General features: G+C 39.4%; 2 protein-coding genes across 5 annotated transcripts in view; both read right to left on the bottom strand.

The window, feature by feature from the left end:
• Nucleotides 1-23,793, bottom strand: part of LOC132785889 (lachesin) — a 131,308-nt gene that overhangs the window by 85,574 nt on the left and 21,941 nt on the right. For all 4 annotated transcript variants that reach the window (XM_060792193.1, XM_060792194.1, XM_060792191.1 and 1 more), the window contains exon 2: nucleotides 22,052-22,118. The gene's annotated coding sequence lies outside the window, so the exon portion shown is untranslated. The remainder of the gene's footprint in view (nucleotides 1-22,051; nucleotides 22,119-23,793) is intronic.
• Nucleotides 14,888-15,742, bottom strand: LOC132786106 (uncharacterized). The gene is made up of 4 exons (XM_060792526.1): nucleotides 15,645-15,742; nucleotides 15,404-15,583; nucleotides 15,158-15,351; nucleotides 14,888-15,100 (listed from the first exon to the last, which is right to left on the bottom strand). Exons 1-4 carry the CDS (start codon nucleotides 15,693-15,695, stop codon nucleotides 15,055-15,057), a joined length of 471 nt encoding a protein of 156 aa, XP_060648509.1. The 5' UTR covers nucleotides 15,696-15,742; the 3' UTR covers nucleotides 14,888-15,054.

Below are 23,793 nucleotides of genomic sequence, written 5' to 3'. Positions count from 1 at the left end.
GGCAAGAGGCGGGGCCATGTCATACATTTAATTAAAATCGAGTGCAGCTTTGATGTCGACAGACCGTTGTAACTGTCCAGGAGCCCACAATGCATGCACATCAGGCATTTCATCTGGCGTCTGGCATCTGGCGGACACAGATACCGCAGGTCTGCAGCAGCAGCTCTGCAACCTCGTAACTCGTAACTCGCAGCTTGCCACTCTGGGTATACGCTGGGAGTTCGACATTGATTTATGCGGAGGACATAATGAAAAGCCCAACAACATTCGGGGCAAACCAACCAACCAGCTGGCCAGCTGGTGTCAGCCCCGAAAAGGGGCGGGGTGACGCGGCCAGGCCACGCCCCCAGGTAGCTGTAGATTTTGCGAGTTAAGTTCGATTAAGCTAAGCGAAAATAAATTACACAATATTACGGCTAAATGGCCGATAAAAGTGTGCGACGCAGTTGGCCTGCAAGCATCCAGCAATTTGTTTTGAAGAGCCCAAAGGATATACATATACACACACCGACACACACACACACACACAGAACTTGTGCACACGTACATGCTATGCATAACACACTTGTGCCAAGGGGAGAAACGCGCGCGCAAAGTTTCAAGCAGTAATCAATCATCAATTACGATTAAATCCATCAGGAATTATGCGTTAAATTGATTGAAAGTCAGTTCGCACATTTTAGCCCCGGCACAACGCGTCGCACTGAATCATGGTATAAAATCAATCCCCGCCATAAAATCAATAATAAAACGAAAGAAAAAAGTGTAACTGTTGCGCCAGCTCCGGCCTGGGAGCGATGGCAAAAGCAGATGGAGTATTAGCTTTTGTCCTCCGTCAAAGTCAGTCAATGTGCAATGTGGCAACCTGAGCTTAAATCACGCGACGCGGCTCAAGAGAGAGGTAGAGGCTAAAAAGGAAGTCTTGACTGCCTTGGGCCCAAGGCAGGACACAAAGCGACAGCTCGATTTTGATATTTACGCCGTTGTTGAGAATTACAAATATATGTATATATATATATCTGACTGCAATTGCGAAATGCAGCAGCATCAGAGAAGCAAGAAAGAAACACAAATCGCATTTTTCCCACCTTTTTTTTGCTCTGTCTGTCTGTCAGTCCAATCGAATGCCCCTCGGGCTCGTCTCTTTTGCAACGCGTCCAGCTTCAATTGACTGCAATAATTCTAAGAATAGTGTAAAGTGCAAGTGCGAAAGCTGCTGCTGTCCGTCTAACCTGATGCCCCATCTACTATCCTTCCACCTACCTCCTCCTCCTCATTCAGTTAGCCAGGCTGGCAAGTAATTTATTTATCAAGTTTCAAGCTGCAGCTTGAAAACTTAATACCAGCACAAAATTGAATGCAATACCAGGACAGGACAGCCCAACCCAGGGCAAAGCCAAGAAGATAACAGCATTTTCAGTTGGGCCATAGAAAATAAGCAATGCGCAAAATGCGAAGCGAGCGAAGGCAGCAGGCTAACTTTAATCAGGACACGTTTCTCGCCAAGGTGTACAGCTCTTAGGGCTTATCAGAGTACCAGCCAAGCCATGAAATCAATAAAACAACCCCAGGCAAGTACTTATCTCAAGTCCATAATCAACAATAGTTTCCACTTTAAATTAAGAGAGTTCAAAGTTATGCAACTTTTATAAAATTATTATTTTTTATTGATGCAATTTTTAGCAAATGAATTTTGTGTGAAGAGACAAAAGAGTGATATTCTTTTTGAAATCAAATTAAATTAATCTCTCGACCTCAAAGTAAATTTTTAATAATATTAAACCTCTGGTACAATAGGAAATTAGCTTTTTTTTGTGATGCAGCAAGACTTTAGTTTAATTAAATTTATATTATAGTAAAGCCAAAACACAGACTTTTCGCATTTTAATTTCAATTTAAAACACAACAAAAAAAAAGCACGATAAAAGTAAATATTTTAGTTGACAGCAAAATTATAATAAAGAACAGCAATAATATTATTGTTTATTTTATCGCCAAGAGTAAACAACAACAACAACAACAAAGAAAACAGGTAAGTGATGTGAGTGTATTCTCCTTTGGTTGCATAACCACAAAATGCAATTTCGCAGCGATTATGCGAGGCGAGCTGCGGCCATATCCTGACAAGGAGTAACTGCTCACGCGTGAACCTGACAAGGACACCCTGAAACATAGCAACAAAAGCGACACACGCTCCACTTTCTGCACTGCACGCTTTGTGCGTTCCAAGCAAATTATATTTATGCATAAAAAACAGCACGAAAACAAAACGAAAAACAAAAAGTGAAACGAGTCCACGATGCAGAAACTCAAGCGCTTTTCTTTTGTCACTTTGGCGCGATGCAAAATACAATATTTGTTAAGCGCCAAAAGAACTGTGCCAATCAAATACGATTGCAACAGCGTGTGGCGACCATTCAGTGTCATCCATTCATTCATTCAGTCATTTCATTTATTTAGAGCTCACTCCAGCTCACTGCGGCTGTTATGAATGCCATACACATGCAAGTAGTCTAATCGAAAATAACAAATTGAATATAAATAATAGATGTACAATGCAGCAGCAGCAATCGTATGCGGTCTTAACAAAAGGGGTGACAACAACACTCCAACATAGACGAATGCATATGTGTGTGTGTGTGTGTATTTGTTGCCACAACCACATTGATTGATTTGCCCTTTTGCTGTTGCTGTGAAATCTATTGAGTTTTGCCGCAATTGCATTTTCAAGGTTGATTCACTTGTTGTTGCTGTTGCTCTGTGTCGTTGTGCTGTGCAATATAAAAAGGCATAGCATACTTCTGAGGGCAGAGCAATATAAAAAGGCATAGCATACTTCTGAGGGCAGAGCCTCAATTAAAATTTTACGCCCATTTGCATTTGCAGCACATGGCACAACGTTCTTCATGTGCGTGTGTGTGTGTGAATGTGTGTTTGTGTGGGTGTGTGTGTGTGTACTTAGAGCACTTAACAAGCACTTGTTGTTGTTGCTGCTGCTGTTACCAGGCGCCTGGCGGCTGCTAGGCACAAGTTGAACTACCGTTTTTGTTGAACAACTTTAAGCGATTAAGTGCCATTGCTCAGGGCCAAATGCAAGTTGTAGATGTGTGTTGCTGGTGTAGATGTTTGTAACTCTAGGCTGGCATATTTAAGCTGTCTGAGTGTGTGTACGTGTGTGTGTTGGATAGATTTAATGAAACGGAACCTATTGCATAATTGAGTTAAATCTGCCATTGCGACCTCTGCCCAACAGGCAGCTAAATTCAACTGCTTTAACACTTGGCCTTAAAGTTTGACATACGATATCGTGTCTTTAACTACAACCAACTTATGTACATATCTATATGTTTTTGTTGCTCCCTTTTTGTTATCTCTGTCGGTGTATGTGTGTGGTGAGTGTTTTTGGGGTCTGTGGCGCACCCGTATGTGCAATTTATTTTTTATTAGCACTTTTGCTGCCGCTTTCCACGCAAAAACAACAAAAAACGAAACAAACATCAACATGCAAAATATGTTGCATATTTTACAGAGTGCCAACAACAATTGTAAAAGCAACATCACCACCCTCAGCAGCAGCACCAGCAGCAAAGCAGGCAACGAGGCAACGCCAACAACAATAACAATGCCATCGCAAATGGCAATAACTAAAAGGCGCGAAATGAAATATGCAACAAAAGAGCGTAAAACATGAAAATAAATTGAAAAACAGCCAACGCAAAAACAGAAGCAAACAAAAAACATCAGCTATAAAAAAACAGAAAAAAACGCATTTACCCGGTTAACAAATTGCAACAGATATTAGAAGCGAAGTCTAATGCAACAGTAACTGAAACTGCAGGCAACATTCACATAGACAGACAGTTAGACAGACAAACAATGGCCCTGCATTTTTGACAACGAATTAAACAAAATCCAACTGGGAAACACACATATAAATATATGTGTATATAGGAAACATATTGCTGCACATACAATATGTTATGTCTAGGAGCAGGCGAAGTTCTTTCAGCTTACGGCAAAACCAATGAAGTGCAGCAAATCCAACAACAAGAGCAACAAAATAAATTGGGGAAAAAGATGTTGCAACAGAGAATATTCGACTAAAAGACTAATAAAATTTGTATAAAATTAAATACGCAACAAACTGATAAAAAAAAAGTATTTTACTGAATTTCAATTTTTTGATTTTGTTAGTGCAGAAATTCACCTATCAATTATATTCGTTATATCTATTATATATATATATATATATTTTAATTGATTTTTAAGCTTTGCGTAATTTTATGTATTTTATAAATTTTCTTGAAATGCAAAAGAACCTTTAGGCGACTGCACTGAATTGCAGGGTACAAATAAAAAGGCACTCACAAGTTGCATCGATTTTGTGTAGTGCCGAAAAGAAGATGTTGATGATGTGCAACAGCCAAAGAAACTGTTAGATTCTATATGTGTTTGAGCGTGTGTGTGTGTTTATGTTGGGGCAAAGTGTAGTGGAGCGTGTGGCAGAGAGCAGGGGAAGGCAGTGGGGCAAGATAGCACTACAGGCGCTTTCATATCTCCGGCTGCTGCTGCTGCTTCCTTAGCCAGGACAGTTTTTAAAAATTCAATTTTGTTGAACATCGAAGCGGTTGACTCCGTGTGTATGTGTATGTGTGTATGTGTGTATGTTTCGAGTTGTTTAATATAAAAGATGCAACTACGAAAATTGCCTTTTTGCAACACTTGTCCCGCTCCTTCCTTCCATCAGCAGGACCTCCACAAAAGCTCAGGCGACAGCATCAAACAAAATAAACCCAAGAAAATAAATGTATATAGTATTTTGTTGTGCTTCTTCTTCTGCTATACATATAGTATGTTAGAACAGAGGCCTAACTACAGTCTCTCTGGGGTGACTTAACTCCAGCGTGACTTAAAATTGAATACAAGCTGGAAAATTGCAGAAAATATAATAGAAAATTCGTAGCATTGAGAGGAGCGCAGCTTGAGGCACAATTTGTAGCATGAAATATGACTGGAAATAGATGTGTATGAGCGAGAATAGACAAGCAGGAAACCGCATTGAAAGCATATTACCCTCAAACAAACCCAGCTGAAAGGAGTGACAGAAAAAGAGAAAGAGAGAGAGTGAGTGAGTGAGTGGGAGTGAGACAGAGATGAACAATGATTGCAAAGGATGCGCAGCTGTGGCTCCGTGATGATTTCTAATCCGTAATATCAAATCTATACAATCAATTTGTGGACTGAGAAGGACACGAGCAGCACAGTACACAGAACACGTGACAGCGCATTATTATTGCCATTGCGAGTACACACACACACACACACACACACTGTTCAAAACAACAATAGATGGCTGGCACACTCACAAATCCCATCGTTTCGTATATATGAAATTCAATTTTCTGCATAGATAAGTCTGATACATGGAAAACTGCATGCGACGATACGTATACGTAATATGAAAGTCACCTTTGGCCACTGTAATACATCATTGTGTGCGTCCCGTCATATCAAATGAAATGCAGACTCATGCCGACATTCAACACACATTCAAACACAACTCTCGCACAACATTCAACACAACACACAACATGCAGCATTCGCAGGCAACTGAGAACAGAGAACAAATAACGCAGTATTTTTGACATCAGCGCCATGTCCTGGCTGTAATCTGCGTATACTCACACACACGCACACTCACTCAAAGCGTATGTGTTGAAGGCTTGCCTCTGACTGCGTCCAGCTGCCGACTGATGTATGGGGCAGGTCAAGAGCCAGGCAGGCAGGCAGCAGGCGGCAGGCGGCAGTCAGGCAATGGTTAGAAAAATGAGCATACAAAACGCCAGCCATATGTCAGCGCATAAAATAAATAACAACATAAATTGCAAAAGACAAACAGTCTATGTTGTGCGCCCTTGGGGCGTGTTCACTCGTTCTCTCTGTCTCTGTCTATCTCTCACCCCAACATAAATTGGCCAGAACTTGACCCTTGAACTCAAACTTGGCCTACGCTCGTCAGCAGTTATTTTGCATACAGCAAATGCACACGTGTCAAGGTAAAAGAATTCCAATTTCTACTAATCGATAGTTATGATTCTTTCTTTTTTTTTGGCAATGAGAGCGTTAAAAAGGTTTTGCACAAGAGCGGAGCGGAGGGATAATGTCAATATTAGGCGCCTGCATAATGTACAATAAATGGCAAAATAATACAAAGGCAGCGCGAACCGAGCAAAAGCAAGGCGAGGAAAGCAAAAGGACAAATGACAAAGGATGACGGCATGAGAAATCAATAGCTTCCAGCCAAAATTGGACGAGCACAATGTAAGCACGGGAAGAACGGAGAAATATGTAAGTACGGTATACATACACAATGAAGGACACCCCGTATATAAAGTGTGCGAAATATTTCGACATTAAGCCGGATGTCAAATAAAATATAAATTTGTCAGTTATGGCTTCTTTGTGCCTCCTTCATCGCTCCTTTTGTACATTGTGTATTGTGTTTGTGTTTGTGCTCGTGGTTGTATGTGTGTGTATTAAACGTAAGAAAACACAAAGCACATTTTTTACACAAATTAATCAGTTGTTAATGTCACAGCACATTTCAGCATTTTATGAAAATTAAAAAGCCAAAAACGCGCCCAAGAAAAAAGGGAGAACACAAAGAAAAAAGAAAAGTGCGTTTGTTGCTCGCACATTTAAAAATGTATCAAAATATGCGCGGATCATAAATTTAGGTAAAAGCGCAATAAATAAAATGAAATAATAACATTTTTATTGCCCCACATCGATGTGATGATGAAGAAAGGACGCAGGACGTTTTGCCTTTAGCTTTCAATACCTTCGAATGGCAAAAGTTTTTTGTTTCCTTTTTCTTTTTTTTTTTTTTGTTGTGTTTGGTTTTTTGTGTTGTTTCTGTTTGTTTCATTTGTATGGAGAGAGAGCGAAAGAACGAACGAGCGAGCGGCTTTAATGATGCCATCATAAATTATTAGATTGCTATTTGCTTTTTTATTGTTTCACCCGCGATTGAGCAGAAAGCAAAAAAGCACAACGAGCCTAAACGCAATTATTATTACTTTTAAAGCATTTTTTATGTGCTCTTACTTATTTCCTGGCCACACGATTTCGCTATTAACAATCCGAGTCTGCATAGCAAACACACTTCCTCCCATTCCCGTTTTCTTTCTCTTTATTCTGCTTGCTCGCAGTTTAATATGATTTTTATGAATATTACATAGGCTCGGGCCAACAATCAGTGTGTTCTGTGTGGCATGTGGCAAGTGGCAGTTGCCAGTTGCCAGTTGCCACGTGGCAGTTGCTGAAGCACCTGTAACTGAAACTGAAAATGAAACTGAAGTTCCACAGCCACAAAGCGTCGTCACCTGTGCGATTGCCAACTGCGCTGGCTCAGCATATTTTTGCTGCTCTTGCTTTTGGTCGTTTCGGTCATGTTGTTGGCTGTAGAAGGAAGGAGCGAGAGAGAGGGGACGGAGCAGAGAGGCGGAAATTGTTAAAACTGTAATTGCTAAACGAATTTTAATGAGCTCATTAATTTGATAAAGGGATTTACACCGTGTTGCGGTCTTGAGCGCCATCGCTGACGTCGCCCAATCTCCCTCGCTCCTCTCTCTCTCTCTCTTGACCAAATATTGTTGTTACGCGGTCGAAAACGCCATCGGCCTGGCCTGAAAACATCAGTCGGCACACTCACGGTCGCTCGGTCTGCCGGTCTGTCTGCTCAGCTGCCAATGGTTTTGGTTTATGTGGGCGGCATTAATTAAAATTTGCTTCAAATAATTTTCAAGCTTTTTACCAGCTGTTGTTAAATCAAATTATTCGCTTTTGCCTATGGCGTTTTCAAGTCCTGTCACAGTCACTGTGTCCGCTCTCTTATTTCCCATTCTCCCGTCTGCAAAATCCACAACGCAGGCGATAAAAAGCACTCTGCCCAAACAAAGCTTGACAGGATATGTGTGTCGAGGAAACACAAAAAAAAAAATGAAAATAAAAAAGAAGAGCAAAAAATATATGCGCAAAATTAAATAAACGAAGCGTAAGAGATACTACGCAGCAGTGGCAGCAACAGGATGCAACTCGTCTGGCCGCATTGAATGCCACAGCTACAGATATGGTTGTCCAGATAGGCCAGGGCATAAACAACAAACAAAACTCACACACACACACACGGATTCGCAGTCAGTATCGCACACAACCAACTATACAGTTCGTTATGCTGTAGAAGAAACATTCGTCTGTAAACTGAGAATGATAGTACACAATTTTTTTTTATTTCTTTTTTTTTTGACCAACTGACAGACACGTTTACATTTCGAGTGGCCTCCAGTTTTTGAAATAGGCTCATCTCTGCGATTTTTTTGTTACCACTCTGCACTCAAAGTTCATCATGTGTGTTGGCCAGTCAGTGAAATAACAGCAACAATAACAAGACGCGGCACACAAGAAAATGAAACACTGCCGGGGCAAGACAATCAAAATCAGCGAGTATTTCGGCAACTCAGCTCGATGATTCGAGTTTGCCGCCTGCAGCAACTGTAAACGTGTTGATAAATCCACGAGATCTAATTGGATTTCATTGGAGGCATTTCCGTTCCACTTCCACTTCTACAATCGACTTCCACACACAGACAGAAATTGTTTTGGGCTCAGCATGTGACACACAGACGAGACTGTCAGTTATGCTAAACGAGTGTGTGCCGGATATGTATTTTGGAATGTAAATGCAATATCAAAAAGGCTTTTAGTATTCAGCAATTTTAATGATAAAACTATCAGAATTCAAATATGCAAATTAGTGTGACGAGTTAGAATGGAGATTATACGTTATGCACGACAGCAGGAATAATACTCTATTTATTTGTATGAAATATAACATAAAGGTGCATTCAATAAGTTCATCAAAACAAGCTCAACATAACATAAATAACAAAAATATCTTTGCAAAAGAAACTTTAACAAAGTACACTTTTATCCCTTTTGCCGGATAGTCTAAAGATATTTAAAGTTTTGCTTTTATTCCACATTTAAGCAGTCAACAGAATATTTCGCATAGTCACACAAAATGCGTTGCGTTGCGTTGCGAGCTACCAAACACATAAAACGAGCACACTCCCACTCGACGGAGTCGTAAAACCATTTAAATTCATACAGCAAAAAGATACGAGTGGAAAGATACTTTTATCTTGGAACCTATGCTGCCCACGACGACGACAATAGTGTGCAAATTGTTGACGCTGTTTAAGCAAATGTTGCCAAGAAAATAAGTAACGAAAATAAAATAACGAAATAAAATGATAAAACAGCAAACAGCAGCAGCAGCAGCAGCAAAGAGAAAGTAGAGTGAACTGAGCTGAGCTGAGCTCCAGAAATGCGAACACGAAAAAAATAAAGGAAAACTCTTTGCAACAATTGTCACCGTGTCGCAATGGAAAACTTCCGCACGCAACGCAGGTGTGTCAGCACAGCAACAGCACAAACAATAACAACAACAAAAGAATAATAAAAATATAAAATAAAATGAAAACAAAAACAAAAAACAATAAAGATAATATTTACACGGGACAGTTGTTGCTGGTGCTGTGCCTCATCGCCTTTGGCATTGTTGTTGCTGCTGCTTCTGCTGCTCGTTTGTTAATGAATGAACTGAAAATTTGCAATTGCACAAATGACTTTGCTGCTTGGACAGAACTGACTGAGAAATCATTTTGAAATATTGCAAATGAAATACGAGTATTTGACAGGGTTTTTTCCGGTCATTTAATGAGCACAAACTGTACCAAAAAATACAAAAAAAAAAACAAATAGAAGGAAGGAAGAGAGAAGAGTCGTCACCTTAAGACTGTTGGCAAATGATGAAAAAGGATTTTCGAGAAAATTACGCAGCCAAATGTTGCCAAGGAGCCAAGTCAAACGATAAAATATTCAACAAGCAACGGCAGCGACAGCAGCAGCAACAATGAAAACATTAGTAACATTTGTTTGAATTAAAATGAAAACGTTGACAATCTTTGTGACTTTGAAACCAACCCAAAAAGCGGCAGCAGCTTGGCTCCCCCCCCTTTAGGTGTATCTACGTATCTGTGTCTGTATGTGTGCGTTTAAATAGAATTAACATTCGTCTTGCTGTCCTTCTCCCTCACTCACATACACAGCACAGCTCGAGAGTCCTGTGAACCTTTTGCTTACAACAAAAACATGACAGCAGATTTACTTGGCAGCTCATTCATTTTACGCTGCCTGTCAGGCTGCCCTCGCCTTTGCCTTTGCCTTTGCTTTCGTCTCCGTCTCTGTCTCTGCCTTCTCCCCTTCATCTCTCTCTTGGGCATACCCTGTCATTTCATTTGTATTCGAATCATTGTGTCCTGCTGAACATTCTTAATTAGGTTAAATCTACTGTGTCGCACAGTTCTCGTAAAGGGATACATATCCGGCTACGAATGCCCCAACAAGGAGTGTGTGTGAGTGTGTGTTGGTGTTGGTCGTGTTTCGGTTGTGCCATTCAGCATAATTTAGTAGCGACTCATATTTGCAATTTAAATCCCGGAAATGAAACAATTACAAAACTTTATCGGCTGCAATCAGACTCGGCCTCTGTGAGAGAAACTGTTGTTGTTCCTCCCGCATCCTTGTTGACTGCACCAAAACACTTAATGGCCACATGTGCCATCTGGCCCAGAACAAAGGACACTTTTCAATGGTCATGTGCCTGTGTCTGTGTGTGTGTGTGGGTGAACGGGTGCGTCGTGTGCCGCAACAAGTCAAAGAAGGGACACACACACAAGACATAAAAAGTATTCAGAGAAGAGCTGCCGCAAAATGCTTTATACAATTTTGGAGGGACCCTCTTTTGGGAACCTGCTTTTTGGAAATGAACTGAAATTTAATTAAGCGTCTCAGTCTCTTTCACGCATATTTCATGTCCACGCACACTCCGTCTCCACTGCGTCCCTCATCATCATCATCATCAGTGTCGCCGTCATCATCATCACGCGCCATTCTGTGCAACATCACGAACAGCATTAGCATCAACACTGAGACAGGACTTCGTCGACTTCGCATCCGACTCGGAACCATTGTGTAAACTAAAGTTTTTCTATACATACATATATATATACATTTTTTTTTTAGATACTCGTCTGTGACTCGTGCCACAGCTAAACTTCAAAATGTTGTGGAATGTTAGGCGAGGCAAGCCGCAATAAGCGGCACTTGTGGCACACAAAAAAAACCCCTCGGCCGTGACTCACATAGTCCACACTTCGCTGTCGTCGCGTTGTGTCAGTTTTTTCTTTCTTTGCTTTCTTTTATACCTATTTTGGGAAAGATCTGGGCTAAATTGAATTTCATATTTGGTCGTGGCCAAGCTTCGGCTTTTGAAGGAGACTGCGAGACACTAAACTGATAAGCTGAGGCACCCCAAGCCGAGCTATGAGCTTTGCCACTTGTCGAGCACAAATATAATTTTCGTCTTAACTTTTTTTATAGACATATCCCCAACATCATATTTCAGTGCATGACCAGAGAGCACAGAGTGACACACTCTCACGCCCACACGCGTGTTGTCTCTATGTTATAAATTTGACTTGACATATTTCACATGCTCTTTCTGGCCAACTTCTGGGCCAACACGTGTGACATTCGAATACCGAAATTTCGCTCTTAAATCGAATTAAAAACTCATTTTGACCAATTTTATGCTGCTGTTGTTGTTGTTATTTTTGTTGTTGCTGCTGTCGGTGACATGTCCTATGATCCAGTTAAACGAAGTCTACCATCTGCAGACGTCCTGCCGTCAACTGCCTGTCGATTCATTTTTATTACTTTACTAGCAGAAAATCTGTTTTATTTGCTTGCTTTATTGTTGGCACGAGTAATTTAATGTGTATTGCATTTAAGCTAATATTCGAGTTGCTCGTCTGTTTGCTCTTTTAATGCTGTTGCTGTTTGTTGGTGTATGTGTTTTACGAGCTGTTTATTGCCATTTTTAATGCCTGGGCCAAGCGGCTGGTCACTTGCCCCCAATCCCCAGGAGTCCAACTGTTGGTATTTGGTTGCGTTACCAATTTCATGACAACTTTACTGCACTAATTTTCAGCCATTAAAGCGAGCTAAAAACAAACTAACTTAAGCGAACGTGGCGTATACGCAATGCGTTGCCTCTCGACAAAACATTTTAATTATTTGTATAGCATAATTTTTGGGGCGCCGCGCTCGTAAATTACCTAAAGCAAATGTGTGTAAGTGTGGGGGAGTGTAAGTGTGTGTGTGTGTTTGTGTTTGTTTAACCTACATTAACTCTTTGAGAGACATTTGTGCATTAGTCACACTCGATTGCGTTTGCTTTGTCTTTTACTTTCGAGGACCGTAGACAGTTCATTGGGTTTCTTAATTTCACAAGTTAATAATGCGCCGCAAAACATCAAAGACTCAACTCCAATGCGAAAGTTGACAAAACAAAGCATATTTTATGTGACTTTAATGAAAATGCCTGGCATCAAAGCGAACTTCAAGCTGCCCAAAGGTCAAGAGAGCATCAAGTTTGTGCGCAGACTGAGGAGGATTGCAAAGAGAAAGGAGGAAGGGTAAGTTGTATGGTAACCGCCAAACTAATTTGACACTGACAACGACCACAAACTGACGCACAGACTCTGCATAATGCTTATTACCCGAGTAATTTACTGCGTTGGGCGGAGAGAGAGAGAGCGCGAGAACAGAGAGACCAAGAGTTACTCTTTCATTTTGTTGCATGCAATTTGCAATCACCAACAGCAACGTTGGCAACGGCAACAGCGACGCATTTTGTGATGTTGCACATTATAGCAAGTGTGTTGGAAAACAGAGCAAATAAACAAAGGGTGCAATGTGAGTGGCAGGCTGGCACATTCTGGCACTCTGACAGGGCTAAAGACTGAGAGACTGAAAGAGAGAGAGAGAGAGAGTCATGGGCCATGTAGCAAGAGATGCGCTTGCAACACACACTCACACGTTAAATAGCTAACACGTTCAATCTCTCTGTGTATATATGTGTGTGTATGCATCAAGTTGCCTATTATGAATTGTACAATTGTTGTCAACGCCAACGCGAGTTGACTTTGCCGTTGTCCAACTGACTGCACTCTGCACTGTGCTGCTGACTGACTCTTTGACTGCCACTCAACGCAGCCAGAGTCAGAGTCACTGTGCGTTTATCTCCCTATCTCTCTCTCTCTCTCTCTCTCTCTCTCTCTCTCTCTCTCTCTCTCTCTCTCTCTCTCTCTCTCTCTCTCTCTCTCTCTCTTTGCGTTATTCCTTTTCCCACTGCTTTGTTCATCATGATGATTGTGTTCATCATGCGCTTTGTTTGCACCGATGACATACGCTGTCTACTCTCCTCCGGCATTATCCGCCATTTTTCACCCACGCGCTTGACTTGCAAGACCCAACGCCATCATCGTTGTTGTTGCTGTTACTGTTGCACTTCTTGTAAATGACTCTTCAACGTTTGTCGTATTTGTCTGGCAGCACTTTAAGTGCCAAATATTTTTACATTTGTTTACTGGTTTGTTGCTACTATTGTTGAACTGCTGCTGCTGTTGCTGTTGATGTTGCTGCTGCTGCTGCTGACATTTGCCATTTTGCATGCAGTGCAAACATTTTTGACAAATGACACCAGCTTTTATTTGTGTGTGTTTGTGTGTGAGTGCCTAGATTTCTCTGTCAAGTGCCTGCTATCAAATTTATGACATGGCCACTGGCCACTAATTAGACCAAGTGCCCAAATCAGAGGCAGAGCTATACATAGTACTAGTTGGTAGTTAATCAAGCGTACAAGTATTTAATTAGGTGACCACAACTTCTACTTGTTACGACACCATTTAATATTGATGGGCCCAGTGAAGTCATCAAATCGAGAAAGTTGAGCAAAAGTACGAGCTTGCAATAAATGGAAAGTGGTTTTTCCTGTTTTGCATTCGTCATCAACCATGGCAATGGCAATTGACTGACAGCAGCAACATCATCATCATCATCATCATCATCATCATTATCATCATCATCATGAAGAGAGGGAGAGCAGCAATCGCGGAGCAGCTTTCTATCAGCATCTGATTTACATGTACCAGTTGCAGTTTCTATTGTGTTGTTTGACTCATTCACATTCATTTGATTCGCTTGCAGCTGGTTTGCATGTATTAGAGAGACTGTCACCATGACAGACGTCTTTCCCTCTATCGCTCTATCGCTCACTGTGAGTGTGTCTATTTGATTGCCAGCAGGAAATCCTTTATGCTTATGAATATGCGCGTGATGCCATTGAATCTGATGATGATTGTCAGTCACCACATTGACTGAAGAGGCTTGTCTGTCTGTCTGTCTGTCATTCAGGCATCAGCTTCTAATATCAACTGACAATTTAATTAAAATACCAAGCAATTATGCTCGCACACTCGTTCTTAAGCTCTTAAGGGTCTCAATGATGATTGGCACAGAGCTTTTTTCTATTGATTTCCAGCTAAGCGTATCTCTCTCGGCTTAGTTCAACTCAACGCAACTGAACTCAACTCAACTCAATTCAATTTTATATACAGTTGAATTCACTTCAATTTCGCTTAGCTGCCCCCACGACAATATTTTTGACCAGTTTTTGATATTCGAACTATTAAATAGCACGCAAAGGTCGACGTATACTTAATATTGATTATTGCCTCCGGCTAGACGCTTGGCAATAACCAACAAATACCTGATGGAAGGAGGGCGGAGGGCGGCGTTCAATAAAAGGGTTCAAAAAGGAAAGTCAAAACGAAACAGCCAGAAAATATTTGTGGCATCTCATGAATAAAATAAATGCAAATAAATAAATAAATGAAATGTATACAATCCAAATACTTGCTGTGTAATTTAATCAACTTTATTGAGTCTCAATTAAATGTGAACTGAATTGTAAATTCAATTTCGAAACGAGTTGAAAGAACGCTGTCCAAAAATGATTTCGATACAAAAATATTACAAGGATTATGTTATCATTTATGCAATTGAAGCATTTATAAACTTTGATCTTTAATAGAGACTCTTCATGCGTCGCTTCGAAGGTTTCATATAGTGTCTATAAAATACAAAAACAGTTAATCAATCAACTACTTGAGAGTAAATAAATGCTTACGCTTCCTCCGAGGGCATAAAAACCAGGCACATGATGGCATTAATCATATGGAAAACGCCAGCAATCAGTCCACAAATGGCCGATATATAAAACATATGGGTAAACTCGTTGCCACAATGATCTCGCATCGCAAATAGCAATATAACCGTGGCGATAATCAATAAAAGTCCATTAAAAAGATTCGATGCAACAGCCTAAAGATACGAGTGCATAATGAAACGCAATTAAGTAGTCGATAATACGCACAATTGGATCCAGGCCAACAGTGCACCAGCAGATGCGGAAGAGGGCCAACACCATGCTGTGTGCCGTAATGCCAGGCAGGAAATAGATATAGAACCACACCGAAATGCCATACTCGCCGCCTAGCACACAGTGCGAGTAGAGCAGCATAATCAGAAAGACGAGCGCAACAATTTCCAAAACCTTTTACAGGGTATTAATGAGTGAGTCTTGAAACTGTGGTAGCTGATGCGATCGAACTTACCGCGGTAATGAACAGAAACAACCAATTTAGTAAACGAAAAGGAAAAGTCATACTGACAAATTTGTGCTCGTTGACATGATAAGCAAATCTATGGTGACCTATCGTACAGCCCAAAAAAAAAAACAAAAAGAGAATCCAACTGGAGTTGTTGCCCCTTGGGAAAGATGGGGGAACAGAACTAAAAAGGTTCAGTTGCTGACATTTTATTGCCTTTGGCCCGGCGAGCACAAATTATTGACCTCGTTAGTTAGTCGAGGCAGTCGGGAGTTTGACCTGTATCGCAAAAGTCCTGTTGCTAATTTCATTACTTGCGGAATGCGGCGATGATTTCATGCAATTTAAAGCCACATTTTTCAGTCGCCAGACATTTAGCATACTCGTAATTGTATTCGTTCGTTTGTTCGCTGGTTCGTTGGTTCGCTCCAAGAGCAACCAGGTACAATTCTCGCTACGCGCGAGGCCATTTCATGTCGGCAACAGTTGAACCCACTCTTCAGACTCAGTCCCAGGCTTTTATAATAATTGCCTGTTGACACGGGACACGGCAAATGGGTCGAGTTGACTCGGAAGGTGTGGAAAGCGAGGTGGAGCGTGCTGGTCCTGGCAAATGGTAACGTTTTATGGCGCTGATAAATGAAATTTCAAAACGAACAGCAACGAAGCAAAAACAATGAAAAACAAAAGAGGCCGAAAACATAACGCATTTCTTTCCCCTTTCCCCCTCCTTACCAAAAAGAGTTGTGTACGCTTTCTTTTGTCTACTTATAAACATGTATAGGCATTGTATTTTTGTGTTTTGTTTAATAAATAAGGCAGTTCATTACGCGCTTGACACATTAAGTAGATCGATAATAGTATTATAAGGCCATTTATGTGCTGTGAAATCGCTTAAAGCACTTGACACTCAGTTAACATAGTCTTAAAGCCTTGGCAGTTACATATCAGTTGTTGGCCTTAAGACACAGTACAAACCAATTGGGCAAAAGATACTTGGCAAAATTTATGTGAATTTTGAAGCACGAACTTTTGCACAAAACACTACGAAGAACTATTGTAAGCTCCCTTTTTTCAAGTGAGTGCAGCGCCAAAGGGAATAGAAATGATGGAGCAAAAAATGAAAAATGAGCAAAAGAAATTTGCAAAACATAAAAAGTTGCATTTGCCTTGTTAAAACAACAACGGAAATGTAGGCTATGATTTGCTTACTTTCCAGGACATTGCCAGAACATTTGCTCGCAAAAGTGCTGAAATATGTAGAAGTGAATGTGTGTGTTTGAACATACACACACACACTGACAGGTCGCACAGTGTGGTGTTGCGTGAGAGTTGAGAGCGCACATAAATCAAATACATGTAAAATTTTGTACTTTCCGCACACATATCCTGCGCAAAGGGGCATTGGACAGAACGAGAAATGCCATAAGGAGGGACACAGAGTTCTATTCATGATCCTCATACGCTCTTTCTATCTGTGTGTGTGTTTGTGTATGTGTGTTGTGAGAGAGTGTGCTGTGTTTTGTGCACATCCGTTAACTTTGTCATTTTTGCTCATTTCCTTCCGGCTTGGGTAAGAAAACTGCAACAAAGGCAGCACTAGCAACAACAACAACAGCAACAACTATAACAGTCGCATAGACAGTAACAACATAGAGTCAAACGAAATAATTCCCTGTGCTGCACCACTGAGCCACTGAGCCACTGACAAGCCGTAAGAAAGCAAACAACAACAGATGAACGCAACTAACAGCAACAACAAAATGCACAGCGGGAAACAGCAATAAGCTAAGGGCATAACTTTTTCTGCCATCAGTGGGAAGCACAACATTCATACTCACACATACCAACACACAATCATACACTGCACTACATAACATTTTGCATGAAATTACCAAAGACACTCGAAGAAGCCAGAAGCTAAAGTCTCGGCATAAACTTGGCGATGGAATTTAATTATTTTCGCAGTTGAGATGCAACTTTTTCGGGGCACGCGGGTCCAATTTTTTGCACATTACACAATGCTTGGCTGCCTTGAATGTAACAATATACTATTACTGGCCCCCACCCGACTCTCCAATTGCCACGAAATGCTGCACGCTGACAACAACATGTGCCAAAATAGCAACATTGCAAGACTTTTGCTCTGGCATTTATTGTGCCACATGCTGCGATTACTTCATGCAAGCAAAAGAATCTTAAATTGCAGCAACTGAAAGATGCTCAACTGAGCAATACCTCGCAACACAAAATAGCTACTGTATGAGGTAATATTTGAATTAAAAATGTAATAAGTAATTTTCTTTCATCTTAATTAAGCTCTCTGTTGCGGCAGAAGCTGCTCGAGTCTTTGATAATTGCAAAATATATTCGAAGCACTTTCGCTCTCTCTCTCTATCGCGCTTTCTAACCACATATTAATTATATAAATGAGTGGCATATGAAGTTTGCTCATACTCGTATTTATTTTTGAGAACGTTTATGCGATTGAAAAGTTACTTGAGGATTAAGGATTAAACTCTGCAGCTTTACGTGCGCGAACCACCTGCCAAGTTAAATATGCAGCAGCAGCACAATCAAAGCCAAAGCCACATGCAACTAATTAGCATGGCTTGTTGAACTTTTTCAAAAACCAATTAAATTCCTAAAACACAGACACACACACACACACACATACCCATCATGCACATAGCTGAGCATTAACTTGGTAATGAAATCTGAAGAGTATGTGTGTAGCCTTTGAGCTCAAAGTTCGCTTCAAACAAGTGCAAAAAAATGCAAATAATTATTATAAATAATATGTGCAAATATGTGTGTGTGTGTGGTAGTTCAACAGCCGCGCACCTAACTTTGTCATATGAAATTAATTTTTATATAAAAATATAACACAAATAAAAAACAGCAAATTATTTACGTCATATTAAACTTTATAAAATGGTTTGCCAACGCCGCCAGACATAAAATAAAAAAAAATAAACAAGTAAGAATGCTACAGTTGAGTGTGCTCGACTGTGAGATACCCGCTACGAATTCTCAATAAAACCATATTTTAAAAATATACCATAAGTACCAAAATATACCAAGTGCTTTATTTGATATATCGATAAAGTACTACACTCAAAATATATCATTGACTGTAAAAGATTTGCCATATATGCAACTTAGGTCCAACCATTTATTTTTGCAATACAAAAGTATTTCTATGTAGCTAGCTTCAAAATGCACACATTTATAATATCCTACTATACCCTATACTCGCTACGAGTGCAAAAAACTTTTTTTTTTAGCGAGGTAAAAATAAATATAAAGGTGGAAGTCAAAGACTGTTTATAGCAGCTGCAAATTGGCAGCATTTGTCAGAATAAACAAAAGTCAACAAGAGGCTCATGCGAGGGCAGTTTAAATACCCAACTTTAAATAATTTTCCACTTTTCTGCGGAAAGTGTGTAGGCTTTTCTCATTGAGCTGCCCTCGCAGAATGTCTATAAGGAGTGTGGTAGAAGATCTTTCCTCTTGCAACTTTTAGTTGCATCAACTTTTTTTTCAGCTATTTGTCATGTTGGACGGCAGCTTAAGCGAATGCCTGACACGTACCACATTAAATGTTGAGCTCCGTAGCACAGTGTATAATGTACGTCGAGTGTTGCATGAAGTGACGACCTTAAAGTGCAACCTGGTTGCAACTATCACCACACCACACTGCAAATCATTAAAGTCCAACATTTCTCTTTCAAGCTGCCCTAAAGTTCAACTTGTTTAAACGTATGTGTGTGTGAGTGTCTAAATGTGTTTACTTTTGCAATTTTCATTTATTTGTTTAAAGTTTTTGGGGCAAACACTGCGCTCAGTTCTGTTGGTTGTTGATCTTAAGTTTGCTACCAAAAGTTTTCACAACTAATCTTTTAATTAAGTGCTCGGTTTGTACCCCGACAAAATTATGGTGCAAATTGTGTGTTGTGCGTGTGTGTGTGTATGTTGAAGAACGCTTTAACTAAGTTCAACATAGAAGAACATGAAATTTGATTAATCGAAAAATGTTGTGCTTAATTGCAGTCTATCAAAAAAAGAAGAAACATGTTGAGTAAATAAAAGAGAGACGAAAAATTACAGCTAATTGCGCGCCAAACAGGCAAATAAAATCGCCAATGAAATGGAAACGGACCAACAAAATTGAAACAGAGCAACGGAAACGCGAAGCAGCGAATCCTGAAAATATTTTACAACTAATAAAAGAAAAGAAAGTACACCAAAGCAGTAAATCAGCTGTAAACTACAATAAACACTGAAGTAAAATGCTAGAGGGAACGAAAGTAACACAGCAAAGAAAATAGGAAAGAAAGCTACAATCGAGTCTGATCGACTGTGAGATACCCGCTAGCTTTTTTAAGTAAAAGCAAAGCAGCACGGTATTATTCTTAAAATATAACTAATTTATATACCCCAAAAATAATAAAAAAAAAATATACCGAAAACTATATTAAATAATTTTATATAATACTTAATTAAAAATATACCAAAGAGTACAACATATACCAGATTGTCAGGCAAAGCAACTAAGACTCGTAGTAAGAAAGCGTTTTTTCACGTAGAAAAGTTGTTCTTAAATAGCGCTCGGATGTTAACGCTATTTAAGAATATATAGTGTATACTTTATAGGGATTATGCATTATTATTATGTCCTGCAGACACAAAGTTATAATACCCTTTTACCCTATGTGTAGCGGATATAAAGGGACAGAGAAAAATAGCAAAATAAAGTTACATAAAATTGGATAATTTAAACTGACACTTTACAAAAATGTAGTGCTCAAAACATGTTCAATTTAATTGACAATCGATAACTGAAATGTTAAACTCATTTAGAAATAATTTTTAAGGTAAATTAAACAATATGTAATTTATTATAACTCAACACACACAAAGCTTAATTTAATAAACACAAGTATTATCAAAGTTGATCTAAATGTTGTCCCAGTTAAACTATGAGTAACTAACTTGAACAACATATTCCCAGTTGTCTGTTGTCTGTTGTCTGTTGTCAGTTAGCTAAATTGATTGATGGTTTCATTGCATTTCGTGCAAGGAAAAGTACATTGAAGGATTAAAGTATTCGCAAAGTGCAGATAAATGAGTGTGTTGTGGAGCACTCAAGTTAGCAAATGTTGATATTAAACGAAGTTTATGTCAAGTGCATTTAACTTGTCAAATATTTGTTTTGCTGCCAATTTTTGCATTAGTCAACAAACATTTTACGAGCATGTTTCCAGTTCCAACTCCTGCTACGTGACAATATGGAAGAAGTTTAATTACAACAACTACAATGAGATCGCTTAGACAAACAAAGCGACAGAAAGTGAGAGAGAGGCAAACACATGAGTTAACAGCCAACAAACGTTCAAAAAGTTGAAGACAAGCGACAACAACAAACACAATTAAGTTTTATTATAAATGTTTCAATTAGCAAGAATGACAAAAACGAACAAAAGAGGTTACAACCACCACAACAACAGCAATAAGAGACAATAAGAAAACGCAATTTACATTTGAATTTTCTGTGGAGTTGGTCACTCAACCTGACAACCTCAAAACTGAGAAACTTGGCCCAAAAGTTCAGGGCATTACCAAGGCTACGGCTACAGCTGCAGCTAATTGAAGCGCACAATTTGAGAACACTTTCCCCCCTTCCCCGGAAGAAAAAGATAAACGACACTTTTGTTAGAAATTTATTTGATCTGTGCCTTGTTTGACCTCAACTGCTTCAACACTATTCGAGCTTAAGGCGAAATTTCTCCCAAAAAATAATAGCAAATATTCAAAGATAAATTTGTGTTGATTTTGTGACCAAATTGTGTGGGCAAGCTAATTGAGTTAATTGCTAGAAAATTAAGGATAAGCTGCCTCACCATTTAGTTTGCTTTTTCGCCAATTCAATTTGAGTCATGGAATATTTTCATTACCAAAGATATTAAGTCGCATAGTTGATTGACAAACTATTTTTAAATCGATTCAGTTTGGCATTGATGAGTTGATGCAAATATTCGATGGATTTAACTCGGGCATTTGCATAAACTCAATTACTCAATTATCGAATCGCACTCAATTGACACTTAAGAGCCTTAAATGATATTTTCTTGTAAGCTGTCAATAGAGGCATTTGATGAGCGATACCTGTATAATCGCTTATCCATAAACCTCTCTTTAACTAATACAAATACGAATATATATCGATTGCTGTTCTCTGTGTGTGTGTGTCAACTGTCGCATGCATTAATAAAACATTTTGATGACACGAAATTGTAATTAATACAGAGAACTTAATTTAAAATATACTCTGTATGACGAATGTCAATTTTCGGTAAGGTCATTCGATAAATGTGTGTGGTTTCATTCGAAATAAATGATAATTTAATTACCTGTTGGTTGTTTATGTATTCAACGTATGCGACGTCTATGCTAATTGCGTCTGATGTCGAGTGCTGCCTAAAAGCGTAAAAATTTTGAAAGAAAGATACACATTAATTATAATTTTTAAACGAAAGGCAGCGGTATTGTTTGTGTTTCGCACAATTGTGGCAATTGTATATCATCATCGGTATGTGTGTAAATAAATAATAATAACAATATTTAACCATATGCCAGCCAAGAAAATTTACAATTCAATTGCGGTCTTAACAACATGCGGTGTCAAACCGCCGCTGACCAAAAGCGGGGCGAGAATTATGCGTTTGGTTAACAGATGAGGCAGGGGAAATGGCAACAACAACATTGAACCGCATCCGCAATCACTAAAAATTAATTTCAATTTTATTGCATAAAGCAACAGCAAAAGCCAGACTGTGTTCTGTGGGTTCCGCAGCTCTGCTCCAAATATGGAACATGAACTGTAAACGGCTGTGGCAGCAACAGCAGTGGGAAAAGAGAATAAATGGGGGCAAAAATACAAAAAAAAATTGGGGTTTAAGCGTCGTCCTTGCAGCATGTAAAATAAAACTCAAGGCATAGGTTGGGACTACAGCAAAGGCTAAATTATGCAGTCCGTTATACTGCGAGTAAGTTTGAGTGCGAGGCGAGTGCGAGGAGAGTGCGAGTGTGTGGGAGTGTGCAGATATCCTGGGGAAAGCCAAAAATTTATGAAAATGCAAAAGCGTTTTTACAGTTTACCCCAGGTAAGCTTGTGCAACACGACGCTGCTGTTGTTGTTACTGCTGTTGTTGTTGTTGTTGTTGCTGTTGCTGTTGCTGCTGTTGCTGTTGCTTTTGCTACAACATCACCACCAATTTTAATATGAATAGCAGCAGGAGAAACAGCAGCAGTCAAAAAGCAAAATCTGGCAGCAAACGAACCAAATGAACCGACATGAAAAACGACGAATATGAATTGCGGTTTAAACATTGAATTATGAATATTTGCTCGACCCTAGCTCGTGCCCGGGCTGGCACAACAACAACATTTATCATTATGGCGTCGAGATTTTGATTAAAAGCGTAAAATATTATGTACTAATCACGCTCGGGCAAATTGATAAATAAGAATGAGTGCCAAAAGGTACGCAAAGCGTTCATCATCATCCACATTTGCATCCACATAAATAAAATTGGGGAAAACTGAAAATGAAAAGCCAACTTGTGGTTGCCGGCATTTAAATCATGTTTGAATGCGAAATTCTCAAATAGCCAAAAATGCCATTTCACCAAACATTTCAGTAGTCAGTAGTTTACAGCAATTACGAGCATAAAAGAAGCGGAAGAAGATTATTTCAGAAAGAGAGAGAGCTTAGAATACTTTTATAAAGTAGTAGTTGGTTGGTCTGCATACAATTGCTTTTCTATTCGTATTTATCCAAAAAGCTGCATTCATTTGCACACCAAAAATTTCCCTTTAGATTATAGTACAAAAACGGGATTATAGAAATTAATTGGCGAACCAGTTGATTGCCGAGATATGCTAGTAAACAAAGAGAGCTGGTTCTATCAGTTCATTTCTGAAATCACATTTATCACATTGCCCTCATTTAGCAAGCCAAAATGAGAGCTAAGAAGCAGCACTTTAAAAAGTGTACATATTAAATTTAAAATTTAATTTGGCAGCAATTCTTTTTTATTTGTATCCCCGAGTTTATTGGCATTTCGAATACTTTTGCTGACAAAACTCATTT

This window comes from Drosophila nasuta, chromosome 2R, assembly GCF_023558535.2.
Source record: "Drosophila nasuta strain 15112-1781.00 chromosome 2R, ASM2355853v1, whole genome shotgun sequence".
NCBI classification, from domain to species: Eukaryota; Metazoa; Arthropoda; class Insecta; order Diptera; family Drosophilidae; genus Drosophila; species Drosophila nasuta.
Note: the sequence above shows the minus strand (reverse complement) of the source record. Positions and strands in the feature narration are given on the sequence as shown.

What these genes read in the sequence shown, in the direction of transcription:
- LOC132786106 (XM_060792526.1), bottom strand. Translation starts at nt 15,695, where the DNA reads ATGACTTTTCCTTTTCGTTTACTAAATTGGTTGTTTCTGTTCATTACC. An exon ending in CTGTTGGCCTGGATCCAATT is followed by an intron (nt 15,352 to 15,403) that starts GTGCGTATTATC and finishes TCGTATCTTTAG; the next exon opens with GCTGTTGCATCGAATCTTTT. An exon ending in TTTATGCCCTCGGAGGAAGC is followed by an intron (nt 15,101 to 15,157) that starts GTAAGCATTTAT and finishes TGTATTTTATAG; the next exon opens with ACACTATATGAAACCTTCGA.